Genomic DNA, 24,459 nt, shown 5'->3' on the forward strand with positions numbered 1-24,459 from the left:
AATTCCCTATGACTAGTGCCATTCAGCCTGAATTTCTGAGTTATTTTCAAAGTATCGCCAACCGGAATTATGTCTTTCTTTTTTATTCTAAATGTGTCGTCAATGGCAAGGTACAAAGAACATACAGCACAATGCTGCTGTGTGCAAATTAAACTTAGGATGCAGGTGAAAAATGAAAGAGGGCAGGGAATTCACACCTTCTAACCTTCACCAGTAGGAAACATCACAAACTCAGACAGAGTGTTTAGGATTTGAGACATCATTCAATGGTAAGACACTGTTCCCTCCCACAAGTGCAACATTTATCTCACCACAGCAGTTAGTTCTCTGTCCTAGAGTCCTTTTTCTTCTTTGACGTCTTTTGGCTTCAGCACATTTAAAAAGGTCAGATAGTCAATGAGATGTACTCGCAACGTGTCATAGCATGACTTCAATCCACTGGGATTCAGTGATGACGTAGTCTGAAGCTGAATAATCGGAGCGCGCACAGGATGAACGGAAGCGCCAGTGCGCACCTCCCCATAATAATCTGTCTGAGCAGCGTCGCTGTCTTTTCAGCACCACTCACTGACAATCCAACCAACCGGAGCGGCAAGACAGGCAAAACTGAGTTCTCTGCAGCCCTCTGTGGATTTTCTCTCTGAAAAAAAAAACAGAGTAAAAGGCTTCAACTTTTTCTTCAATAGAGGAGTTTTCAAATCCAGATTTAGTCGAATTTCCACCTGCTGAAAGAATTGTTATTCATAAATATATTTTTATTTTACCAGAAGACCGACCATGTGGTTGGTGGACGAGTGATAGTATAATTTCTACACTGCGGATTCTGATTTGGTTTTGTAACAGTCGCTTTATAGACTAAGTTTTTTTTTTTTTGGAACTCTTTGGAAGAGTGGGAATGTTCCCAACCACTTCAGTTAATTAGTTGTGGTCGACAGAAGTTTATTTTCTTACGGGCGACTTCAGTATTTTTAATTTATTTTTTGGCTTTTGTTCTTCTTTTTATAAACGGATTTATTTAGGGGGTTTTGTCGGGATGTTGGTTTTAGTTGTTGGACTGATGTACCTGGTCTGCGGACGCACGGTGAGAAGCCAGGATGCTACAGGTAGCCGCTTTGTCTGTAACGCCATCCCCCCGGGCGCAGAGCCCGGCTGCGGGTATGGTCCAACGGGGAACCGTGTCCAGAGCAGCAGCCCTATGGAGGACGAGCTGCGCAACACGATCATCCAGCTCCGGGAAACCATCCTGCAGCAGAAGGAGACTATCGTGAGCCAACAGGGAACCATTAAAGAGCTCAACTCCAAGCTGGCTCGCTGCGAGGCGGCAGCCGACGAGACGGCGCATGGCAAGTCCCGGGGTCAGGGCTCCAGACGAAAAGAGCACGGGAAGAATACTATGGGGGACTTGCCCCGGGACCCCAGCGAGACTATAGACCAACTGGGCAAGACCATGCAGACTCTCAAGGGTCGGTTGGAGAACTTAGAGGTAAGATGGCACAAACACGCAGCTGATGCGTAAACGTACCTCAGAAATCTTCCTTTCTACTTTGCCTCCTATTGCAGGAAAATATTTTCCTGCAGCTAACCGACAAAAAATCTGCAGTATCAGATTATCAGCAGTGTAATAACGTACAACAATTGCATTAGACGTGTGGTAAAAGGTTGCTCTGGTAGCTCGAGATCTCTCAGGGGAATCGAGAGATCAAAGGGTCAAGTTATATCCATGTCAAGTCATGTCAGACATTTTCAATCCTTAAAAGACGACGCTAAGCAAGACTGATCAATAAGACATGAGAAGTACAAAATCTTGTCGAAGGTGTAATCATGCGTGTGCTACGGGGATTTGCAATGCTTCTTAAATAATTCATGAGTAGTTTGTGTATGTGTTCCACATAGGGCCTACTAGTTTATTTGCAGTCATGTGACTAATTATTCGCAGCAGATGATTGAATTAATTCCCTCAGATTCCTTCCGCATCGAAGCAATTTTGAATCAAACCAAATAATAAATGCTTTAGTCATTCATATTCCTGTTCACCAGAGACCTTGATTTTCCACAAACGCTTTGTTCAAAAATACCCCACAGGGCTTAGGGATCACTCTCTTCTGATGACCTATAGTGTGATGTTCTGCATACAGAAAAAGGTTGATGTAAACCCTGACCTGATGTCTTCTGTCAGAACTAAAGTGCAGTACATTTTCTCTACATGAGAGCCCTGACAACATAAGTAATTACATTACTGTTTCCAAATTTAAGGATATCTTAAATACGATATGCTACACAGATGATCCATCCATCACTTTGTTTCCCCCTCCCTCCTTTAGTATACTGATCAAATCAAGGGTTTACTGCAGCAGCAAGGATGCATATTGAATTGCATATTTAAGCTCATTTCTATTGATCTATATCGGCTTATTCTAATGATTATTGACAGACTGGTAATGATGATACATGGCTACAAGGAGAATAATTTTTTGACCAATCAAAGCTATCTGTATACATCAACAGATTTCTCTCCTTGGACCTCATTGTCAGATCACCAGAGAACCTCTTAGTTAACCATTCACATAGTACCATTTTGTCATGAAAGATTAATTAAACTTGGACATGTCCCAGAGTGTCTGAATGCCAAAGTGAACCTGCCAATGCACAAGATTAGAAATAGATAATTGAGGGCAGTTTTCAATGCATCTTTGGGTTGGTCACGTGCATGGGCCTGTACAGTCATTTCTCCATTTCCAAAATCCATCTGCGATCATGCCTGGTGACGTCTATCTTTAATACCCAGCACAGCCATGGGTGTTTGGCAGGTCGCCATTCAAAGGCTGCCACAGGAGCACATTGACTCACTTTAGATATTACTAAGTCTAAAAAACAATGCTACTGAAAAGGTATCAGACATAAATATCCAATAAAATAAAAAAAATTTAAAATCTAACAGAGAACTTTCTATCTATCTACTCTGTTGTCTGCCTCCCAGCAGCAGAGTTTGCGTCTCCCAACCACAAACACTTCCGCTGGAGGAGTCTCAGCCCTGACTCCCCTGCCACCAGAGCTCCGCGAGCTGCTGCGGCAACGTCTGGGGGCGCTGGAGACCCAGCTCCTCCGGAAGGTGGACGAGCTGGAGGAGGAGAAGAGCCAGCTCTACAATGAAACAGCGGCCCACCGCCAACGCACAGAGAGCACTCTCAATTCCCTCCTGGAGAGGATCACAGAGCTCGAGAAAAGTAAGCGATACATTGGGTGCTGTGAAATATTGGCCGGATTTAATGCCAACTTTCCTTTTCTTTTTTTCTTCTTTAGTTTGTGTCTGCCAGATGAATTAGTCAATCCTTGAGCAAAGTTCTGTGGATGCAAGTAAATATCTCTGAGAGTGCTTTTTTTTCTTCTTTTCACAAATTTTTAGAGAAGCTCCTGGTCTTAGAAATAAGGCCTGGAAAGCAAAGCCGAATTTTTGATTAGTTTAAGGAATATTCAAGAGATGTTCACATTCGTAGGCCTGTCTTTGATGGTGGTTGTCAAAATAACACAAAATATCTCTATCTGAAGGAGAAAAAATACTAAAAGTCAGTTTTACCATTTACTAATGTTTCCTGTATGCTCTCGTCACTCAAGGCTCAGAGGATTCATTCAGGGGTTGACACTAGGCTTAGTTTGGGGTAGTTAAAGTTAACTGCTAAGATGCAAGGAAAATTGACAGAAAGCCAACCACTTGTGCAATATCATCACAAAAAAAAAACATGTTAGAGAGTCTTATTTAGTTCAATTTATGTCAAAACTGTGACAGAGAGATGTTTATTAATTCCTATAACGAGCTGAGAGGCTGGAGTTTTTAGTATCGTTTTGTTACCCAGAAATGGCTTTTTCCACAAATGATGCTGCAGTGACTTTAACTCCACTGCTCTCTTCCCCGGACTTATGCAGGGATGGAATGCATATTGTAAGTTTGATTTTAAGCTTGAAGGGGAACAGTATTGATGTGGAGCTCAGAGGTGGAACCATTCTGTCTGCACACATTTTTTATTTGTGTTAATATCTTATATTGTGGGTAGAAGTTGTTTGAAATGACCATCATAAACATAATCTTTATCATGAATATTCCTTTGTGCAAACCACCTGTAAAATAATGTGGTTTCCATAGCTACTTTCCCCCAGTTACTTTTTGATTTTATCTCAAAAATGTCCGTTCACTACTGCCCTCATCTCTTTCATACACACACAATCCATGTTTCCTCACCTCACTATTAATTTCCCAATTCTCCTCTTAAATAACAAAATTCTGACCAACAGCCAGCCATATCATTTATAAGCTGTGTTCTATTTGACCACCATGGAACCACCATGAAAGCTGAAAAAAGGAATTACATGGAAGCCTGAAAATAGTATTTATAGTAGGTTTTGTATTCTTAACTATGCTAGCAGCCTGGTCTGTCAGTCAAGCAGTAAGGTGGTTGGTTAGTCCACTGTTTTAGCCCCGATTTGACTACCTCAGCAGTCATAGAAAGGTATGTGCATGAAATGTGGCCAACAGAAGCTGATTCTTTCCAGTTTGGGTGATTACCAGCGCGCACAGGATTACACCAGTTTTGCTTATTTGTGTTTCAAGGTGAAATAACACGCAATTGAATGGATCGTAATATATTTTTTTATATTATTCTTTTTTTTTTTTAATCAAGGAGGATACGTTCTATAACCTTGACTTCTCCACTAAGGTTCTTTACAACAGTGATTAAGTTTAAACATTCATGTTCTCCTCAGGAATAATTGAAAGAGGTTATCCCAATCTGACCGCGCAGAGATACATGAACTAACTCCTTAATGCTACATTGCATGGTGATGGCATGCTACGTGTTGAAAGTGCACATTGAAACCACAGAAACAATCATGGTGTAGATTCAGTTAACGTCTTTACTGAGGTGGACATGTGACTTTCCTGGAGTGATTGCCACATGCTTAATTGTGGTAGTGTGGGACTGTCCTTCACCCAAATTCATCCCTGTGGGGCGTTTTTGTTCATTCAGGCCGAAATGGCCTATAATTACGTTTGTAGAATATGCAACCTCTAATGGTCATGAGAGCAACTTCATGCGAGTTATAGAAAAGGCATCCAACTTGATTTATTTGAAACTAGGACAAAAAAGTGCGGCAAAGCTGGAAACACCATCATACTAAACTGTGAAAACAAAAACCTGACTGTGACCAAGGACAAGAACGAACATGAAAGCAATGCAGACAAACCATGGATGAAATGATGTGTAGGATCTGACAATAACTGAAGGGAAAATAGGGAGCTTAGCTACTGTATGGGAAGTGATTAGTGAATGGATGTATGGTGGACAAATTAACATTTTAATTACACATACTATTTATCCATTAACAGGTAATAACGCCTTTAAGTCACCTGAGGACTTCAAGGTGTCCCTCGCTCTTCGCACTAACTATCTGTATGGACGTATCAAGAAGAGTCTCCCTGAGATGTACGCCTTCACTGTTTGCATGTGGCTCAAGTCCAACGCCAGTCCTGGTATAGGTACCCCATTCTCCTATGGTGTGCCAGGCCAGGCCAATGAGATAGTCCTCATCGAATGGGGTAACAACCCCATTGAGCTGCTTGTCAATGATAAGGTATGTTTAATGAGTGTTTTTGTTATTAACTGACAGGCGGGCTGCCCTCACCGTGCCCTGATTTTATGATAAGAGGTTTCAATTTCTTTATTGTATGCTGGGGAACACAGCCAGTAAATGCAGATGAGTTTTGATGCTAATTGAATACAAAGGATGAGTGATAATACCAATGCGAGTTTGCTTTGTGATTTGAAACAAGTAGCTGGTTTGTGTGAGAACATTAATGATAAAGTGGAAAAGAGATTCACTGACCATTAGCCCTGAATATTTAATTTTGCACCTTATAAACATTTAATATGCCTGACCCACATTCCACACATACTCAAGGATAACAGTACTCATTAGAGGACTAAGTCTGCCATGTGTGCTCATTTGATGGTCTTATTCTCCCGCAGCTGTGGAGACGGTCTCCTACTGCGAGATTTCAGTCAGTGTGATTTCACTTAGCACAACAGACAATGCAGCTTCTAAACATACGTAAATGTTTTACAGTATTTCATGAATAGGTCTGTAATTGTTTTGGGTTTTTTTAACGCAAGCTGTAGTAATAGATATTTTCATTCATGGTAACAAGAATGCTTGTGCAGCCATGTCATGTTGAATTTAGGCAATTCTTGGATAAAATGTTCTTGAACTTTTTTTCCAACTGTCTTGTTTACACTGGATGTTACTGGCACAGGCAGGCCTCCCTGCAGCTTCCCCTTCACTGTGCATTATACATGTGTTGGAGTCAGACAGATCAGAGAGAGACTGGGGGAGAGAAGGATGAGGGTGCAATTGGAAAAAAAAAAAGGGAAGGGGGTTGGAAATCAAAAAGCTGCCGTTCTTTCGAGGTGACAGAGCACCCTAGGAAAAGGGTAAAAGATCAGAATGAAAAGGGAAGTTTGGAGCAGAGAAAGAGCGAAAGTGAACCAGATGGAGGGAAGCGAGACAAAGCTGGTGAAGATAATGACCATGTGGAGAAGCACATTCATGTGTTGGACTTCTTCACAGTGATAACAGGGTCCACTGGAGCACATTGTTATGCTGTTTATTTGGCTGCACAGTGAGAAGGAGGCGGAAATCTGCCTCGACAGCATTAAAAGAGCGGCTTTGTCTCCTTTTATTTGTAGATTGCTAAGCAAGGAAGGAGACATTTGTTGTTACACAACAACATCTTCATCAGAATGTTTTGTCTCTCCGCTCAGGAAGATTATTTATGTCTGCTTATTTTTTCTTCAATGCCCAAAACATGGTCATGGAAACTATTTTTTTCATTGAGTGATTGATTCCACCAGCCTTGCACAACGCTTGCACTCACTTCTCTTGGCAAGTGTACATGTTTAATCTGATGTTAGAATCTTTAACAATCATAATGTTATCTGAAACTGCTTTTTACAAAGTTCAGAAAAACGTGACATTGTCATTATTTTATCCCTGCTGGTTGGAGACAGAGATTTCATAGCATGAGAAGTATTTGATGTAGCTGTCAACATTTACATTTTGTCCTTATGTTGGTTTATGCTGTTTTTTTCTTAAAAGAATAGGAAAATAAGCCTTTCTCTGAAGTTATAACTTAGAAATTACACCGTCGTTCCAGAGTGTTGGACAAGAATTAGCTTTTCATTTCAAAAGAGTAAAGCTTTGGTGGAGCTCAGACCAATCTGAGAGACTTCATAACAACACCTCCAGTGTTCCTGAAGACACACCACCTGCTGTCTTTAATGAGGTCAGCTGCCTCCATAATTTTGAGCGACTTCCGTCCTCTCAGGTCTATTTGTATCTGAAGCTACATCTGCAACATGACATGAGTGTAAAGTAATCCTTCAGGCTCATAATATAAAGGCTAATGAGCTGCAGTGCACACTCGTAATCTCCTGTGTTGTGCTGATTCCTTGGAGGACTATGATGCCATTGGTTGGTAAAATAATCGGTTGTTTTTCTTTGATCCATGAACAAAGCAAAAAGCATGAGACGCCACAGATTTGCTCTTAGCGAATGATTGCATTAAAGGATGTTTCATCCCTTTATGGGTAATCTAAAGTTTGGATTCTGGGCGGGGGGGTGGTCTTTCATTTTTGAAGCCACAACCTTTCTAATTTATGTCCTTGTTTCTAACATGCCACATTTAAACCTATACATTGACTCTTTTCCCACCCCCTCCCTTCACTCGCTGTCTTGTCTTACCTCCTTGCCATCGTGTCATCCACTCTCCGCACTTAACTCCCAACCAGGTGGCCCAGCTCCCTCTGTCAGTGAGTGATGGGCGCTGGCACCACATCTGCATCACCTGGACGACCAGAGACGGTTTCTGGGAGGCCTATCAGGACGGCGAGCGTCTGGGCACTGGAGACAACCTGGCCCCATGGCACCCAATTAAACCTGGAGGGGTGATCATCCTCGGCCAGGAGCAGGTGAGACTAAAAGCTTACGTAGTAAAGAATGAGTGCATGTGTGCGTGCATGACTCTGTGATTGTGTGTGTGTGTTTTTTTTTTTTTTTATCCTCGTATCAGTAGGACCCATGTGTGTGTTCTGCCCCAAGCTGAGTGCCAGAGGCGCAGAGCAGGGAGCAGGGGAGAAGAGGCAGCGAGGCTCTTCTCACGCTATTGTGGCCCTCTCAATATGACCTCATTCATCTGCTTCTAAACTTCACATTATACCCATAGAAGCTCTTTTGGCAGTGTTATTCAACTGATTAGCTCTATGACACATTGTATATATTCAAAAAAGTGTACAGTGACATGTAAATTACCTCTGCTGAAAGGCTTTTACCCGTGAAGCATTAGTTTGGAGCCTCGGGGGATGATATTGCTTTATGTTTCAGTCATAAACTAAAGGCAAGATTGCTGCAGATTGCACAATACTGGAGACTGCACGATGCTTAGTGAAAAGATATTCAGTGCTCCTTGGCAGTTTGATGAAATTCAAAGAGAATTGATTCATTTTAATTATAGCCTGATGCATTTTCCTCAGAAATAAACTTTCTTTAATATCGAATGTCGAAATAAATTCTGCTCTGTTTCTCCATGAAGGACATCGTCGGAGGCCGTTTCGATGCCACCCAAGCCTTTGTGGGTGAGCTGAGCCAGTTCAACATGTGGGACAGAGTCCTCCGGCCTGTGGACATCATGGGTCTTGCCAACTGCTCAGCTTACATGCCTGGAAACGTGGTTCCTTGGATCGATGCAAATGTGGAAGTGTTTGGTGGTGCAAGTAAAGCTGCTCTGGAAATCTGTGAAGACCGTGCTTTTGATTCCTAAAGGATGAAACCTGAGGAATCCAGTACGGCTGCAGGGATCTAGAAGCTATTCATTGGGACCGTTTGTTGCTTCTCTTGAATCCCAAAGGCAAGGGTAGCAGTACGCCATTTTGACGTCATTTATGGTATGACTGCTTGGTCTCAAATACTTGTTGTTTATTGGATTTACAAGTTCATGTGTCCATTCATTTTGAACTCTGAAGACATTCCAGGATAATTCCCCTGAGAAAGATACTGTATGCTGTTGCATCAGTCTGCTGCAATGATATGATCTGCTGTCATTTTGTGCTTTTTTTCCCTTTCCGTAGCTCAGCTGTCATTTGACTACACTTTGAAAACAGTTCTTCTTGGTTGTATTCCTTATAATGACAACACTGCGCTATATCTTTGTTAATGTGAGCTCACACAGGCTTTGAAGTGTTGAAGAAAACTATGGCCGGGCCCAACATGCTGTAAGTTTCTCTGCTGTTTGAAAAGCAATGAGATGCAAAAGAAGTCGGGCAGTGGACTGAGGCGGATGCTCATGAGTTGGAAGTGGACAACCGCAGCCTTCGCTGTTGATGATTTTTTTTTTTTTTAGGCATCCGAACCTGGCAGGTTGTCTAAATATAATGCATGAGCTTGAGCAGTGAGCTGAAGTCAATTCACAAGTGGTGGTGCATGCTTTCTGTCAATCTGCAGAGTGAGCGCGGTGTGCCAAAACCAGCCAATGCAGCGTGCTGACAGCATTACATAAGACTGCGCGTGTATGTTCCTTTTTTTTAAGGCTTGTCTTGCGTGTAAAAAGACCAGAGATTATGAGGGAGGGAGGACATATTCATTCTTGCAAATCTATGCTTAATACCTCACTGCCCCTTGAGCAGATGCCATGTCCCAAACAGCTTTGCGGACAGGCTGGCACTGCTCAGGTTAATAGCAATGTCGGACAGCTGCCCCAGACTGGCAAATCAACAGAGCAGGGAACGCCAGTTGAGTGCTCAGTGAGGGCAGGGACTGGATCTGACCCTCATGGACAATCCTTTATTCCTCATGTGGGTAGTAATTATCCATGTTTATGAATGAGTGCAGCAGCGAGCAGCTTGGGTCCTCTGGTGTTTCTCTAAGCTAAGTGTGTCATGACTAATAAAATATTGAACTGCAGAAGCAGTCAGATGACAGCATCTCGCTATGGATATTCTGGATGTTGGCATCAAATGGACTTTTGTCTTAATTGCCTCACACTGTACAAGAATAAAGGTTTTGATCTGTGGATGTGATATATTTTTCAAAATGTACTGGGCTGGTGTATTTTTTGGCACCGCATGGAGAATAAACCTTAGCCAAAGTTTGCTGTCAGTGTGGGGATGGACATTTGTTTTCACGTTGGTTTATTATTTGTTCTCATAAAACAAGAAAATGTAACAGAAACAAAAACAAAGAGATAAGCTTTGGTATCTGTCGTTGGTGTCCATCCAGATTTCCTGTTTACTTCTTGTGAACTTTCCAAGTAAACGGTTTAAAAACGTCTATCCACATTCTTAAAAAGCTTCGATGCAGTAGGTTACTTGACAGCACTGAATGTTGCAAAAGTAAACGTAATAAATGAAGTGAAACCTTGACAATACAAGGATTAGTTAACATGTTGTGATTGTTCCTCTCTTGAGTGTTTTGTTAACAATGTTTTAATGTAACATCAAAATATTTCTTTCCTGTTGGAAGATTCTTTTTTTTTTTTCTTCAGCTTTTTCTGCTCATGGTTTTTGTCTATTAGCAGGACATTATCAAAAGAAAAATAACAGGAATACTAAAGATGCTTTGTTTAAATGGTGAATGGCCTTTTGTGAGAACCATACGTGCTTTTTGCTTGTGGACAGTTCAAATCTTTTGTCAGCTTTTGTAGCAAAGCTCTCAAATAGTACAGACAATGAGGGGCATAAGACAAAGCAAAATGTGTTTAAAGCCTCTTTTCATGTGCAGTACCAGCTTCAATTTTGCACCTTTTCGACATAGAAATGAATGTTCTTTGCAGTGAATAAAAGAGTCAACAAGAGATGTGACTTTAAACTAAGCAACTTAACAGTGCGACGGAACAAATTAACAGCCGTCTGAACGGTTAGAGCTTGTTTTATCAAACTGTCACTGTGCTGCATTAGTGATGGAGTCAGAGTGGAGTCTAACTCCACCAAGGTCAAGCACCATTATTCGCAAATGCTTCTTAATAACAAAATCATTCTTTGACCTCGATATTTTTGTTTTACCCTAGCGTCACGTTTTTGGTCCCATCAGTTCTAATGAAGATGCAGACATTTGTCCTGTTGTTATCACCATATAATTTGTTGGACTAGCCCATAATACAGATGGGAGTATATATCCTCTCATCTGGACAATGAAATGTTGTCAGCAGAAGAGAAATCCTCTGGATTGGCTGACGTCCAGGTGGAAATGAAAAAATCTGCCCATGCGGATTATGAGAACTGCTACAATGTAGGACACTGTGAGCTTTCTTTTCTCTCCTTGACGCTGTGTGTTGATGCTTTTGCCAGTGTGCTGGTAATGGTGCATCAGGGAGGGGTCCTGTTTTTAACAGATGAACATTATGAGCCCCCTACCCCTATACCCAACTTGCAATGTGAAATATGTGTTTTATTGACTATTTATTTCATTTTTGTTTTTGTTGTTGGGGGGCAACAACATATTTTCTGTCCAATTTCCATTGCATTGCTGCTGTAACACTGTACAACTTGCTTTTAAATAAATCATAAATGCACTAGTTTGTGTAAACCACACAATGCGACTTTTTTCACAGAAGTCTTAAGAACTCGGACAAATGTAGTTCTTTGCGGCAGCATTAACGTCGACTATGTTTGTGTGGTACCTCATCAATTTTTTCTACTCTCAGCTCTGTGAAGAAAATAATAAATTTCTAGGACTGCATCTGAATAATGTCTTTCATTTAGTTGCTTTGATCGTTCTTAAAGGGAGCTTTCACCATGTTTTGCACATACTTTGTCTTTGTGACTTGTTGTTTCAAAGTGAAAAAAAAGGTTGTTCAAAGCCACTCGTGTGACATTTCACCCAAACTCTCTCGACATACTTTAAGTTTGTGTATGTAGGATTTGAAGAGGATTTACTGGCAGAATTGCAACATAATATTCATTGCTATAGATTTTTTACAATTACTGTAGGGAAACTGGCAAGGAAGAATCATTGTGTTTTTTTTGTTTTTTTTAAATAAAACAAGCCGTTGTATCACGGACAAAATGGGTTTTCTTCATCCACATATTCATCTGTCATGTTTCTGCAGTAGCACTGAATGGACAAAGCATACAGTAGCTCTTAAAAGAGCCTTTTGCATTTTGAGCAGCCGCTGCCCATTATTCTCAATGCTGCTTAGTCAAGAATGTTTCACATCACAAAAATGATACAGGAGAAAGACTTTAGCATCAGTTTTCAATGTGCCAGGTAAACCTGTGTGTTTTTTTTTGTTTGTTTTTTTGCCGGAATCTGTCAGACAAAGCAGTTCTCAAGATTGTAAAATTTGTACATTGGTCCATGGATAAGTACGAAGCAACATCACAATCTCAAAAATTGTACAACTACATTCTTCTTCTTAATTTCTATGCAATACAGCTTATGCTGACTTACTGAAGACTTCCCCACTTCTTTCCCACCATTTGGACATGAATCCTAGCGATGTTATGATGTCAGCTGTCACTCTTGACAAGGACAAAAATGTTGTTTTAGAGGGAAGACCAGAATAAACCCGCAACTTTCAAATATCACTGGTTCAAAGCCAATCCTGCCCAGTCTTTTCACATAGCCCTTCCACTTTTCTATCTCTGCTATACTTCTGTGATGATTTCCTTTTCTTCTTTACCTTCTAATATTTAAGGTTAACCTAAGCTGGTTAAAGTTAATAGCAAGTAAAAAGTGAATAGAAAACAGTCAAGTGAGGTGATAATTGTCTGGTTTTACACTCAGGTCTCACAAGTTTTGTGAGTCCTAAAACTATTCACCACCTCATACACAGCTTTAAGGACCTTGTAATTTGTTCACCTCTTAATCAGCTATACCAAAAGGACTCCTTGTACATGACTCAAACATGCCGCATATTCTGACCAAACACCAATATTTCACGCCTTGGGAATGGGTTGTAGTTTCTCTTAGACTGTTGGAATTGGAGGGTGAGGTGAAAAGTATCAAAGTAACAGCAATCTGCAACTTCATATCTAGTTATCATAGAGCCCACACGTTCCTTGAATAGTTGCCGTGCAGCATCAGATAGAAATCTCAAGTCAGGCAAAGTTAAACAAGTCATTTTTATTGCTCTTTTTATTATCAACTCTCCTATCATTGTTTCAAAATTGGTGGAAGCTGTGGCACACATGAAAAACCAAACCTATATGACATCAGAAGAACAAACAGATGTGTTGGTGAAAAATTAGGGAATGTGTCTTTTTACAATGGCTGGTGATGGGAGCATAGCAACAAATGTAGCACCTCAGCTTATGACCAATTGATTTCTGCTGCCACATCGTACCTTATGCTTTAATAGCAGCCTTTGTCTCTCAGTTTTCTTGACTGCTATGGATAAGACAAATTGTCAGAAGGTGTCACGTGGCTCTAATGACATCTAACTTAAAGGGGAATAGAACAAAAGGAAAAAAGCTTAATCGCTAAATTTTACAGAAGTCATCCATCTCTGTGACAGAGGTATAATTCAACAGGATAAACAGGAGTGTGTGCTTGCATGTTAGTGTGTGAGGGAGAGTGGCTGAAAGCACTGTTGGTGTCCTGGGTCTGAGGAGTGGATTTGTTCCAGTTATTGAGTTCTTCTCCTGCTGCAACAGAGTTTGGAAGGGAGATTTTTGAGCCAGCAAAATCCCGGAGGGTCTGTGAAGAAATGCGATCAGCAGCTGCTGCAGATGTAATGATAACAGTACATCACCACAAAGAAATTACCAGTTTAGCTGTGTTTCTGCCTTGTCCATTCCTTTATTATATTTGATTGGATACAGTGACCGAGAATACATGTTTGACCCATATTTGTTAGAGCTCTAATTCACATCAGTACATTCTGCTGTCAGTGCTCCGGATTGTCTGGCTTTTGCAACACTGCCAAAGGTTTTGTTTAAGTGTGTGAAAACACGTGATTAGAATCAAATCATATTGAGTGTATTCCAGTGTCAGTAGATGCAAATGCAGGGGCGAGGGTGGAGGTGGGGTGGGGTGCTGTAAAGATGTGAGGAAGGGGGTGGAATTAAAGTGTCAGAGTCCTCTTAGCACCCACTTTCTCACATGCAGCTTCCCTGGTGGAGCCCCAAAGAGCAAGCGCTATGAAGACTTGAGAAAAACAAGTTTTAGGTTTAAGAGGAGCAAAGAACTTTGGCTTTGTTATTAAAGCCTGTGCAGAAAGACAGGCTCTCTAGGGACTGGGAGAACTGTTTTTTTTGGATGTCACAAACATCACAGACGCTGTGAGACCCACAAACCTCCTTCAGCCTCTGTAGAATTATGCATCACAACTGTTACATACTGTTCTTATCTCTGGTTCTGTTGGCTCATGAGTACTTTGTCTTTTTGACTGCGTCAGATGTGTCGTCAGATGAGAACAACCCCAATTCCAAAACAAGTTGTGACATTGTGAAAAATTAAAAGAAAAACAAAATGCAATGATTAGGAATTCTCACAAACCAATATTTTCTTTCACAATAGAATATAAAAACATCAAATATAAAAACATCAAAACATCAAAAAACAGATTTTTTGCAGGAAAATATCAGCTCTTGTTGAATTTGATTGCAGCGGCATGTCTCAGAAAAGTTGTAACGGGCCTTGATTACCACTATGTAGCATCCCTTCTTATTTTAACAACAGTCTTCAAATGTCTGGGAACTGAGGAGACCAGTTGGTGGACCTTAGGGGGAGAGATATTGTTCCACACTTGTCTGATATAGGATTCTAGCTGTTCAGCTGTTAAGGGTAGTCTTTGTCCTATTTTGCTTTTCATGATGCTCTTAATGTTTTCAGGTCTTGAGAGGGCTGGACTGCAGGCAGATCAGTCTTACACCCAGACTCCTCTATTATGAGGTAATCCTGTTGTAACAGATGCAGTATGTGGTTTCTGGCCTGAGGCCCCGAAGATCACCGGCACCTATTATTGATTTTCATATATGTCTCTTGAGCACAGAGAAGTCGCCACTTTCTTGAAATTGTTTTCACGACTTTAAGTACAGTAGGTTATGGACTTTTCAGTCTTTGGAATTTGTAATTTGTCATTGTGGAACATTATTCTGAATCTGCTCTGTAATTTGTAGATGCTGTAGCAGGTGGTGTTTGGACCCAATTGCAGCACAATGACAAGCTGGCTCACTTCTCAGTAGACTTTTATTGGAACAAATTCACAGTTCAGTTTTTTTGTCAGGCAACAGTTCAGTTTAGGGGGCAGGCACGGGAGGTAGTCAAGGAAAGCAAAAGCCCAAAACCAGGTAAACAGTCCAATGAGGCAGGCAAATAAAAAAAGAACAGGCAGAAGGATTGTCGAGGAGGGAGGCCAGCAGTCAAATATCACAGAGAGTTCACACGGACTTAGACCAACAAGCCCACAAGGCAAACCTTGTAACCCGAGACAGAAGGCAGGTGGGTTTACCAGGATGTAGACAGAATCAGAATCAGAATCAGAAAAAAACTTTATTAATATACTTTATTACTTTATTGAGGGGGAAATTACTTTTACAACAGGCAGCTTGCAGCTAACGTGCTTGCCCACAATTAAAGAGTTGCATCCAGACTATGCTCCTCGGGGGGTACAATGTGGGGCCGGGAAAAAAACCTCAACAACATCAAGAACCATAAGCTCATCATCCAACATAGAGCTCAAAATATAAGCAAACTATGCTCGCTTCACACATAAAAATGCTAAACAACTTGAAGGCGTGGGATGGGAGTAGGGGGGTGTGCTGCATATCTGCATGTCAGTAGATGCGTGTGTGTCCATAAGCCCAGAGAGTTGCTTTCGTCAAAACTCAATCAGTGTCTCAGTTCACAGGATGTCATCGTGATACCACTGCAGGTTGCCATGGAGAAGTCCTTGATCGGGTCCCAGACGGAGTCAACAATCAACAGGTGTCAGTGAAGGGAGGGAGGGAGGAACGGTAGTTCAGAGCGTCTCACAGCAGCGATCTCAGGGGGGGGGTTTTCAGCAGCGGCCTTGGCTAAGGCATTAAGGCCACAGGAGAGCCGGAATGCAGATTAGATTATGATTGTTGGGTTAGAGCGAGTAGTCATATTTCGACGATATCGACGTGGACAACCTAGTCTGACGTGTACAATAATCAGGCAAGGAGTAAATGGACTGGAGAAACTTCTGTTTGCTTGGTGAGTGAAATAGTGGTGAATAAGAGAGCTGAGTTGGTTGATGAGATGGGCGTGGCCACTGGGAGGTGAGATGAGCCATGGAGCAGAATTGTGACGTAGATCACAGATTGCTGAACCTCTCCCCATCTATACGTGAGACTGCCTCTGTAACGTGTTCTTTTGTAAACCCTGTCATTTGGCAGACTTGTTGTAGTTAACCTAATTAGCTGTAACCTGTTTATCCTGCTCATACATTTCAGAACCACTTACTTTTCCAGTGTTTTGTTGCTCCCATTTGAACTTTTTTGAGATGTATCATTGCTATCAATTCAAAATGAACTAACATTCTTCATAAAATATCAAAATGTCTCAGATTCATGATTTGATGTGAATAACATTTTGGTTTATGAGATTTGCAAAACGTTGCATTGTTATTCGCTTTTTTTTACAAAGCACCCCAACTTTTTGGAGACTTCAGTTGTAAATGAAACATTATTGTAGTCTGTTTATCAATCCCAAGGGCAAACCCTCTAATAAAATGCTCCGTCTTTTTCGTAAAAAAATTTTGTGCTCAGTTCGCAGAGTAGATCAATGCAATGCAGTTTTGGGGGAATAAAAATAAATAAAATAAAAATAAATAAAGCGATGAATGGGGGAGGGATGAACAACTTTATTGACACAGGAGAGGAAACAGCTGTTGTACAATGCCTCCTCTCTGATGATCAAAGAGCTTGGGGATAATAGAGAGACATATTAATTAATCTATATTCCTCTAGGCAACATAAACCTTCTTGAAGTATCATGGAAAATCATGAATCTGTCAGTTCTTCATGCTCAGATTACAAGGCTTGCAGCAAGCCCAGCTCACAGCCAGAATATAAATTGTTTTACCTGAGCACCGCCTGCTCTAAATTCTTCTCTAATCTTGTACTTTATCCTCCATTTCTGAGGGTGATATAATGTATTCTTTCAGCGACTATTTACATTTATGACAATGTCTCGGACTGTTGATGGAAACTTTGATAAGGGGAATTGTACTAGATAAGCTTTAAGGTGTTATTTGTTTTCGTGAAAGTTGAGAGTTTAAATTTGTACGACAATATGTTTTCTTTCTCTTTTCATACCTTCCAGCACCTGTGTGGACTTTAAATTTACACGTATAATGAGACAGGCAGCAAAACAGTTTTTGTCTTTTGCCTTTTTATTGAGTCAGAAATGGGTTTTTTTCACCTACAAGAATAAAACTCTGCTTGTAAAATTTGTCTTCTATTTGCAATAAAACAGGTCAAATGTCTTTGGTCCCGTGACAGTTTCAGTTTCCTTGCATAACATTTAGAAAATACCGTTCCCTACAATATGATTTCAAATTTCTCTGAATAAACTGAGGGAAAGAGTACACATAGTACTGAATTAAGTTTATTGCATTAAAGATACAGCTTTTGACTGATGGGAAGCGCTTATTTTAAATGTTGCTGAGTTTTAGAAAAGAAAATCAATTCTACCATCATGACTACACAATAAACAAAATTCCAATATTTGGCATAAACCCAACCTCTCCAGTCTACATGTCAAAGTTATTAAAATGTCCTTGGGCAAGATACAGCATTCCACAATGGCCAACATTATGTCCCTCACCTAAGTCACTTTGAGTAATAGCATCTGCTAAATTAACTTAAATTTGAAACAGAGGAAATCATCTAACCTGGATCTTCATCTAAAGGTCTTGATAAGTCATTGTTGTTTTACAAGGGGACAGTTAACTTGTTTAGTAGCCTCTTTGAATGGAAATAATTTAGCACAGATCCAAACATGAGTCATCAAAAATACATTCAACTGCAGCTCCAAAATGATGCAGAGGAAAACATATTTTAATTATGGCTAGATTTTTCATTCATGAAATGAGGACATGAAATGGTTGCTAGTAAACAAATAACAGGCACAACTAAGCAGCCAACAGTAGTAGGACAAAAGATCGGCAGGATGTTCAAATGATGAAATATTTGCAACACATTTATTTGTATTTAACCAAAACACCGGTTTTTGCTCATTTTGACCAGGAGACTCTAAACACAACCTTCAGACTTCGGTGTAAAACGTGAAAACTTTGAATCATTTGTAAACAAGCCATCAACTGCATCCCTGCAATGTTGTGGTAAATCCGTAGGAGATCAGAATTGTAAAGGACTTAGTTGCCACATTTAATGTATAACAGTGTTGAAAAAGCCTATTTCTAGTTAGTCCTTAAACCAACTATGACCTGGAGTGACATATGCATATTTTTGACTTTCAAGCCTGGGGTGACAGCACATGTCGCATAATAATTTTCAAGACATACTGTCAGAATTTAAAGATATATACATATTGATAAACCTGAGGGCAAAGTCAATAATTTATAACAAAAGCTGCAGGTTTCAACCTCTCAATTTATATTTATAACGTGTTTGTAGTTTCTTGTGAAACTGGGATATGAAAGGCTTTAGTGGACAGTTTTACATTTTCAAGAAAACCCTTTGTTTTTTTTTTTAGAAGGCTGATTTGAACAAAGCCTACGGTCTGAATGGGTTCATCTGTACACAGAGTACACCAGTTGTTGAAAGAGGTCTCTCCTAAATTTGCATATGCCTTGTTGCTCCTAGAAATTTATGAGCTGTAATGGAAGTTTTCCTTTGCTGTTTCGGTTGGAAGTAAAATCCAAGGCATGAGAATAAAAAATGTCCTCGTTTCCAAGACAGTCATTCAAGATAGACACACAAGTGTCATAAACCACTTCTTGACTATAGGGATTAAATACAGTTAGTCATCGCTTTATTATCTGATGTTGATTCATGGAATGAATTCCCCAAATCACCCAGTAATAAACTAGACACGTGACTCTGCATGATCCTTTTACCTTTATGGAATCTAATCAATCGTCGGTGGCTTGCCATCCCTCCGGAGGAACTGTGGATAAGTGTATTATCTAGATCATTCCACCACTGTAACGAAATCACCACCAGCCAGCATTTCCCTACCCGAGAGATGAACCCATCCTCCCCGCTGCAGCTGACAGAGCATGTGTGCATACATACTCGTGCTCTTGCTGGTGCGATTACGCCCTGTTAACATTAGCAGATCATGTGGCTTTAATCGGGACAGGGATTTGGGGACAAAAAAAAACATAAAACCTTTTTTTTTTTTTCATGAAGATAAATCCACACAGATTCTAAATATAGAGCCTCCATGTTTGCTAGCTATTTTTTAATGTGAACTTCCTGTCCCCTCTGGCTAAAAGTAAGCCCCAAACTCGCGTTCATTACTTCACTTTGAGCAAAAAACTGACAAGAGGCTGTGGGTTGATAAGACAGATGGGGAACATGTGTCAGTGAATAGCCACAGGAAAACAGTGGCTTGTGCCAGAAGTATGTGCCTCTGGCACCGAGGACACGGATAAGATCAGCAGAGTAACTTTGGGCATGAAAAATGAGAACCTGTGTGTCAGAGAGCTGTGTGAGGAGAATGGTTATGACAGAGTAAAAGCGTGTCAGCCTTGCTGCCAAGGTCCATCGCGTCAGCCATGTTCTTCCTGTGGACAATATTCCTGAGAATATTGGTAAGGCTGAAGCACAATGTCCTCACATGTGATTAACAAAGAAAAAGTGGACAATTTGTTATAAATTCATAATCTCGGTGCTGTTTAAACACAGCCTACCTTGTTAATGACCGAATAGTTAGAGATTTGTGTGTTCTCTCACTTTTTAATGTGATTCATTTTAAGCTCAACTTTGAGCAATGTTCAGCCATTTTTGCACACAAGCAGAAATCAATGAAATAAGAAAAAAAAAAGAAAGAAAGTTCAAGGGGACGTGCATTGAATCTAGAGAGAGAAATTGAAGATGGGATGATATATTTGCCAACTGTTTCTTGTCGCACCATTAAATTCTTTCTGAAAAATGCATAATGTATAGCAGGTGACATTATTAAATAATCAATCTGTTATAGATTCTGTTGGCAGGATAGCAAAATGCCTTGCTATGCACAGGAGAAGGACTCATAGGGGCTGGCAGGCAGTTGGTGCAGACTCAGTTAGTGCCAAGCAACCCATCATTCAACTGAGCTACAGAGGACATGACTGATTACAATGAGAGCTGACACGACTCATTGCGCCAATGACCCAAGAGTTTCAAGGTTCTGCACATCAACAGCAATAATTTTTGCATAATTGAGAAAGCTAGGTCTATACAAGTCATTCGTCACAAAACGGTGACAACAAAAGCAATCCTTCTCTCTTTCAGCAATGGAGATTCAGAGGCAATTAATTATGGACCAAAATGAATAGTTTTACATTTAGGTTCTTAGATGTGAAGATGCTGCTGTTAAGCCATGTTAAAGATGGGGCTTATGGCCAGTTAGCGTACAGTAGGTTAGGCTATGTCTGACTGAAACAAAATTCCCCATACCAGCACCTTTGAGGTTACATTGGTGGGATATGTTTAATTTTGTCAATCCACTGAACGGATCAAACAAACAAAAACCATGCTGTTAAATTGTCTGCTTTATGCTGGTAGGCAGAACGTTTAATGCTGAACAGAGCCAGGTTGATTGCATTACTATTTCCTGTCTTTGTACCAAGCTCACTCTGTGATTGGCATTCCATTCAAGTTTGATTGTTTTTCTCTTACCTTATTTCTCATTTATTCTAGGAGATTACATTTATTTTAGAAACCATCACATCTCTGTAACATTCCAAACATTCTCATGGGATTTATGGATTATAGTCACATGGTATGCTGCTCAAAGGGTTGGAGGCTATTACATTATTTCAACTGCCTTACACACAGGAAAGCAGCACGGAAGGTTTGTGTAAATATACACACGCTCAAGTTTGAGTTACCATCCATGTTTAGTAAGCCACAGGAACATGTACAACTTCTAAACAAACTTTACTTTCTTAACAAAATGTCTTATCAGTCTTTATTGTGCCTGTAAGGTGATGAGGCAGAGGGAGAAAAATTAGCCAAGTAGGGAAGGATGCAACTTAGAAAGACTCAATACTCAACTTAATGTCAGAAGGCACTCCAACAGAAGTCTAACCTCCTACTTATACAGTAAATAAAGTTAATTAAGAGTTGCTGACTTCAGACAGTAGTAATGTTTATAAGTTATAAGCATCAGCTGTCTGGTCCTTAAACTGCTCTTAAACAGATTCAACAGCAGGCTGGAAATATTGCTTAAACAGTGAAAAGCTTTTCTTGTCATCCGTAAAGGCAAACTTCAACTGCGATGCCGATTCAGATGGATTAAGAAGGTGAAATTAACACAGATACAAACCTTGAGTATTTAGAGAAAGCATCAAGATGACAGACAGCAATTAGCACGTGTGCATGTGTTGCTGTGTAAAGAGCTTCTAACACACTGAGTCATGACCCCTGGGCGCAGAGCTTTGTAGCTCAGAATGACAGCTCTCGTCTCATTTAGACAGGATTCGTAGGCGAGATGTCGCCGTGCTGCATTATGAGCTTCTGCAGCTTTGGAATGTTTGTTTTGATCAAACATGTCTGGATTCCACCAGGAGTTCAGCATAAAAACAATGATTATGGAATCAATGTTCATGCTAATGCCTGTTGCCAAGCTGGCATGGAGGAGAGTTTCCAGATAATATCTGTCTGCAACTTTATAAAAGGGTTAAATCACTGCTTGAGTGTGCAGGCGGCAGCGTTCAGTATCAAATTCAGGAACATTTCTCCATGTTTCAGCACTGGGAAAAGGAGTTCATTTATGATTTGTGGCATTTCTGAATTTGATTAACTCAAGAAGGTTTTTATGACAGCACAAGAGAAGGTGACAAATCTATTACTGTCACATTTATGGCTGCACAGCTTCCCTGCTTACACCATGTTCGATAATATTCATCACTAAACAGTGCATGTCCCTCATGATATTTTCTAATTGCACAAATGACCACATTGAATATCGACTTTCAATTCAAGCTTTGACCTGGAGAGAGCTTTCTTGTCAACTGTAAATTGTTTCGTGGTCATGAGCAAAAACATGACAACAACCCTTCCTATGATGCGTAGCAGGACGAGTTATTACCCATGCGAAGATCATGGCTGTTCTTTTGCCAATATTTTGCGGTGAAACATGGAGAGTGACCTCAGTCCCACCCAGCACAAATAATCCTATGAAACGTGGTGCCTGACATCCAGTCTGATATTAAATTTTCCCACACTGCAGACCGCAATACCGTGGAGAGCAAATACTCACTGCTTCTCTTTAGTTATCTGTAGTTATGAATTCGAGGCAGTTGGTATACATAATGCCATGCTGCAAAATCATTTAAGATGTCCAATTAAACAATTTACCCCTCAAACACTTCATGTACTTTGGTGATTTGTTTTACAAGTTTACAAGGTAATAATGGACTCGAGTCTTGGTCCCGCCTAAAGTAGATTAGTTTGTAAATGTCAAGAGAACCAATGTCATAAGACACAAATGAAAAACAAATTGGAAAAAAGTATGTTGGGCAACTTATTTGCTGTCTGTAGAGTGCTCCACATGAGATCTGTGCCTGCAGAATCTTGGTACAATATTGAGGAATACCAAAGCAGATGACTCAGCGATTTGTAAAGCAGCTTCTCCTCATGAGCACGAAAATTTCTACCTTAGTTCTTATCACATCAGAATAAGAATGAGATCAGACATGAGCTATTGCCAATTCCGAATGACAAAACAGACGTTTGGTCCGTCTGCCATCTTTTGAGACTACAATTTTATCTCGGAGGGGAATTGTTCTGACCGTCGTAACTTTTTCATTCAAAAATCCTATTTAATATATAAAGTTTTTCATCCTACAAGTACTTCCAACTTCCTCCAGTCTACAGCAAATCATCCTGTCAACTTTTTATCTTGGACTGAAATGAATGTCTTGAAAACTTGAAAAATGTTTCTGGGAAGGATTTGTTGCAGTGCAACCATAAAACCCATCCAGATCCTCGAAATCCCCGTTTTTGCATGTAAATGTGACTTTCAGAGCTCAGTGCCTGGAGTTTAGTTTACCTGTGATTTGTGCCATGTGAACAGTGAAGCTGAAGACAGACTGCTCACGTAATGAGACATTTTGTAGCAACAAAAGCTCCGGGAGAAAATCTTCTGCTGCCTAATTTGCTCAATATCAGTCTCATTCCTCATGCGGCCGCACAATTGAATGTCTGGTTTTTCACAACGAGGGCCTGATGTGGTAAAGCTGTCACTTAAAAAAAAAAAAAAAAGATGATGACAGGAATTAGCTGTTTGGCCTCTAGTCCTTGCTTTGCCCAACAGATAAGGGCGAGATTCATGATCTTACTTGGTAAAGTAATGAGCTCCTGCACTGCAGCTCCATCAGAAGGTAGCATTCGTTTTGCACACTAGGCCTCAGTGTTGAGTATACAACACATCAGTATAACGAGGGGTTGTGTATCTTTACCTTGGAAAGTTTTTTTTTTTTCCCCATCCTTCCACTATTTTAAGAACAGTATGATTGACGTCAATGTAAGGTGAAGTGAAAAAAAAGAAGTTTCTGTGCTTTTCATTTCAATGCCTGAAACAAATACGCAGGTGAAGTTGATTAGATTTGCAGCATATAAAAAAACTCAATGTCGTGTACCCTTTTCCAAGGACAAAAAGCTCATTTTTAAACCATCTCCACTGCCTGCACACTGCTTCACCGCTGTGGAAAATATGGCATGTGTGAAAAAGAGGTGGCCTTGCTTTTCACGGCATCTTTTCAATGCCTTGATGCACTTAGGTATTCCGTCACAATAGCTGTCCTTCTAGAGCGCATGCACAAAAGAGACAACAAATGGGAGATCACGGATAGCTTGGACATTAGCTGAGAGTGCAGCTCACGCATAACCTCAACTAATGTCGTGCAACGTTACGTATTCTTTGGCAATAACAGACTAAGACTGTTACATATTACAGAAACAATCTTTCACAGTCATAAAGTGGCATACTGCCTGTGCTTGTGTTTTATGATTCTCTGTCTCTTCTTGCTCCCTGGAGCTCATCATATGAATTTCTTCTTATTGGTTGATAGTTTGACAGACTTCATGATTGGTCATCCAGTCCGTGCAATCGCTGAAGTAAAAAAAAAAAGGAAGATGACGGGAGACTTGGGTGTTATTAAGTCGTTTTCTCAAAGGCGCACCCTCTTAATAAGACACTGTCTTCATTCAAGTTCGTTTTTAAATTCATGAAGTGTGGGGCAAAATCCACAGTGATAAATCCAGCAACAATTGTGCA

The 24,459-nt window shown here is 40.4% G+C and overlaps 1 protein-coding gene across 2 annotated transcripts; it reads left to right on the top strand.

Moving 5' to 3' along the window:
* Window positions 1-588: 588 nt before the first annotated feature.
* Window positions 589-11,759, top strand: nptx2a (neuronal pentraxin 2a). 2 transcript variants are annotated; one of them, XM_072368670.1, is made up of 5 exons: window positions 589-1,483; window positions 2,978-3,224; window positions 5,378-5,622; window positions 7,836-8,015; window positions 8,636-11,759. In XM_072368670.1, the coding sequence occupies exons 1-5, from the start codon at window positions 1,034-1,036 to the stop codon at window positions 8,861-8,863; spliced, it is 1,350 nt and encodes a 449-aa protein (XP_072224771.1). In that variant the 5' UTR covers window positions 589-1,033; the 3' UTR covers window positions 8,864-11,759. The 2 variants fall into 2 exon arrangements, with proteins under 2 accessions (XP_072224771.1, XP_072224772.1); XM_072368671.1 differs by having other exon boundaries at window positions 2,981-3,224.
* Window positions 11,760-24,459: the final 12,700 nt, after the last annotated feature.

This window comes from Leuresthes tenuis, unplaced genomic scaffold, assembly GCF_036924035.1.
Source record: "Leuresthes tenuis unplaced genomic scaffold, fLeuTen1.0.hap1 SCAF_17, whole genome shotgun sequence".
In the NCBI taxonomy this organism is placed as follows: Eukaryota; Metazoa; Chordata; class Actinopteri; order Atheriniformes; family Atherinopsidae; genus Leuresthes; species Leuresthes tenuis.

Coding starts and splice junctions, on each gene's coding strand:
- nptx2a (XM_072368670.1), top strand. CDS start 1,034: ATGTTGGTTTTAGTTGTTGGACTGATGTACCTGGTCTGCGGACGCACG. Junction 3,225..5,377: donor GATCACAGAGCTCGAGAAAA/GTAAGCGATACA, acceptor ATCCATTAACAG/GTAATAACGCCTTTAAGTCA. Junction 5,623..7,835: donor AGCTGCTTGTCAATGATAAG/GTATGTTTAATG, acceptor ACTCCCAACCAG/GTGGCCCAGCTCCCTCTGTC.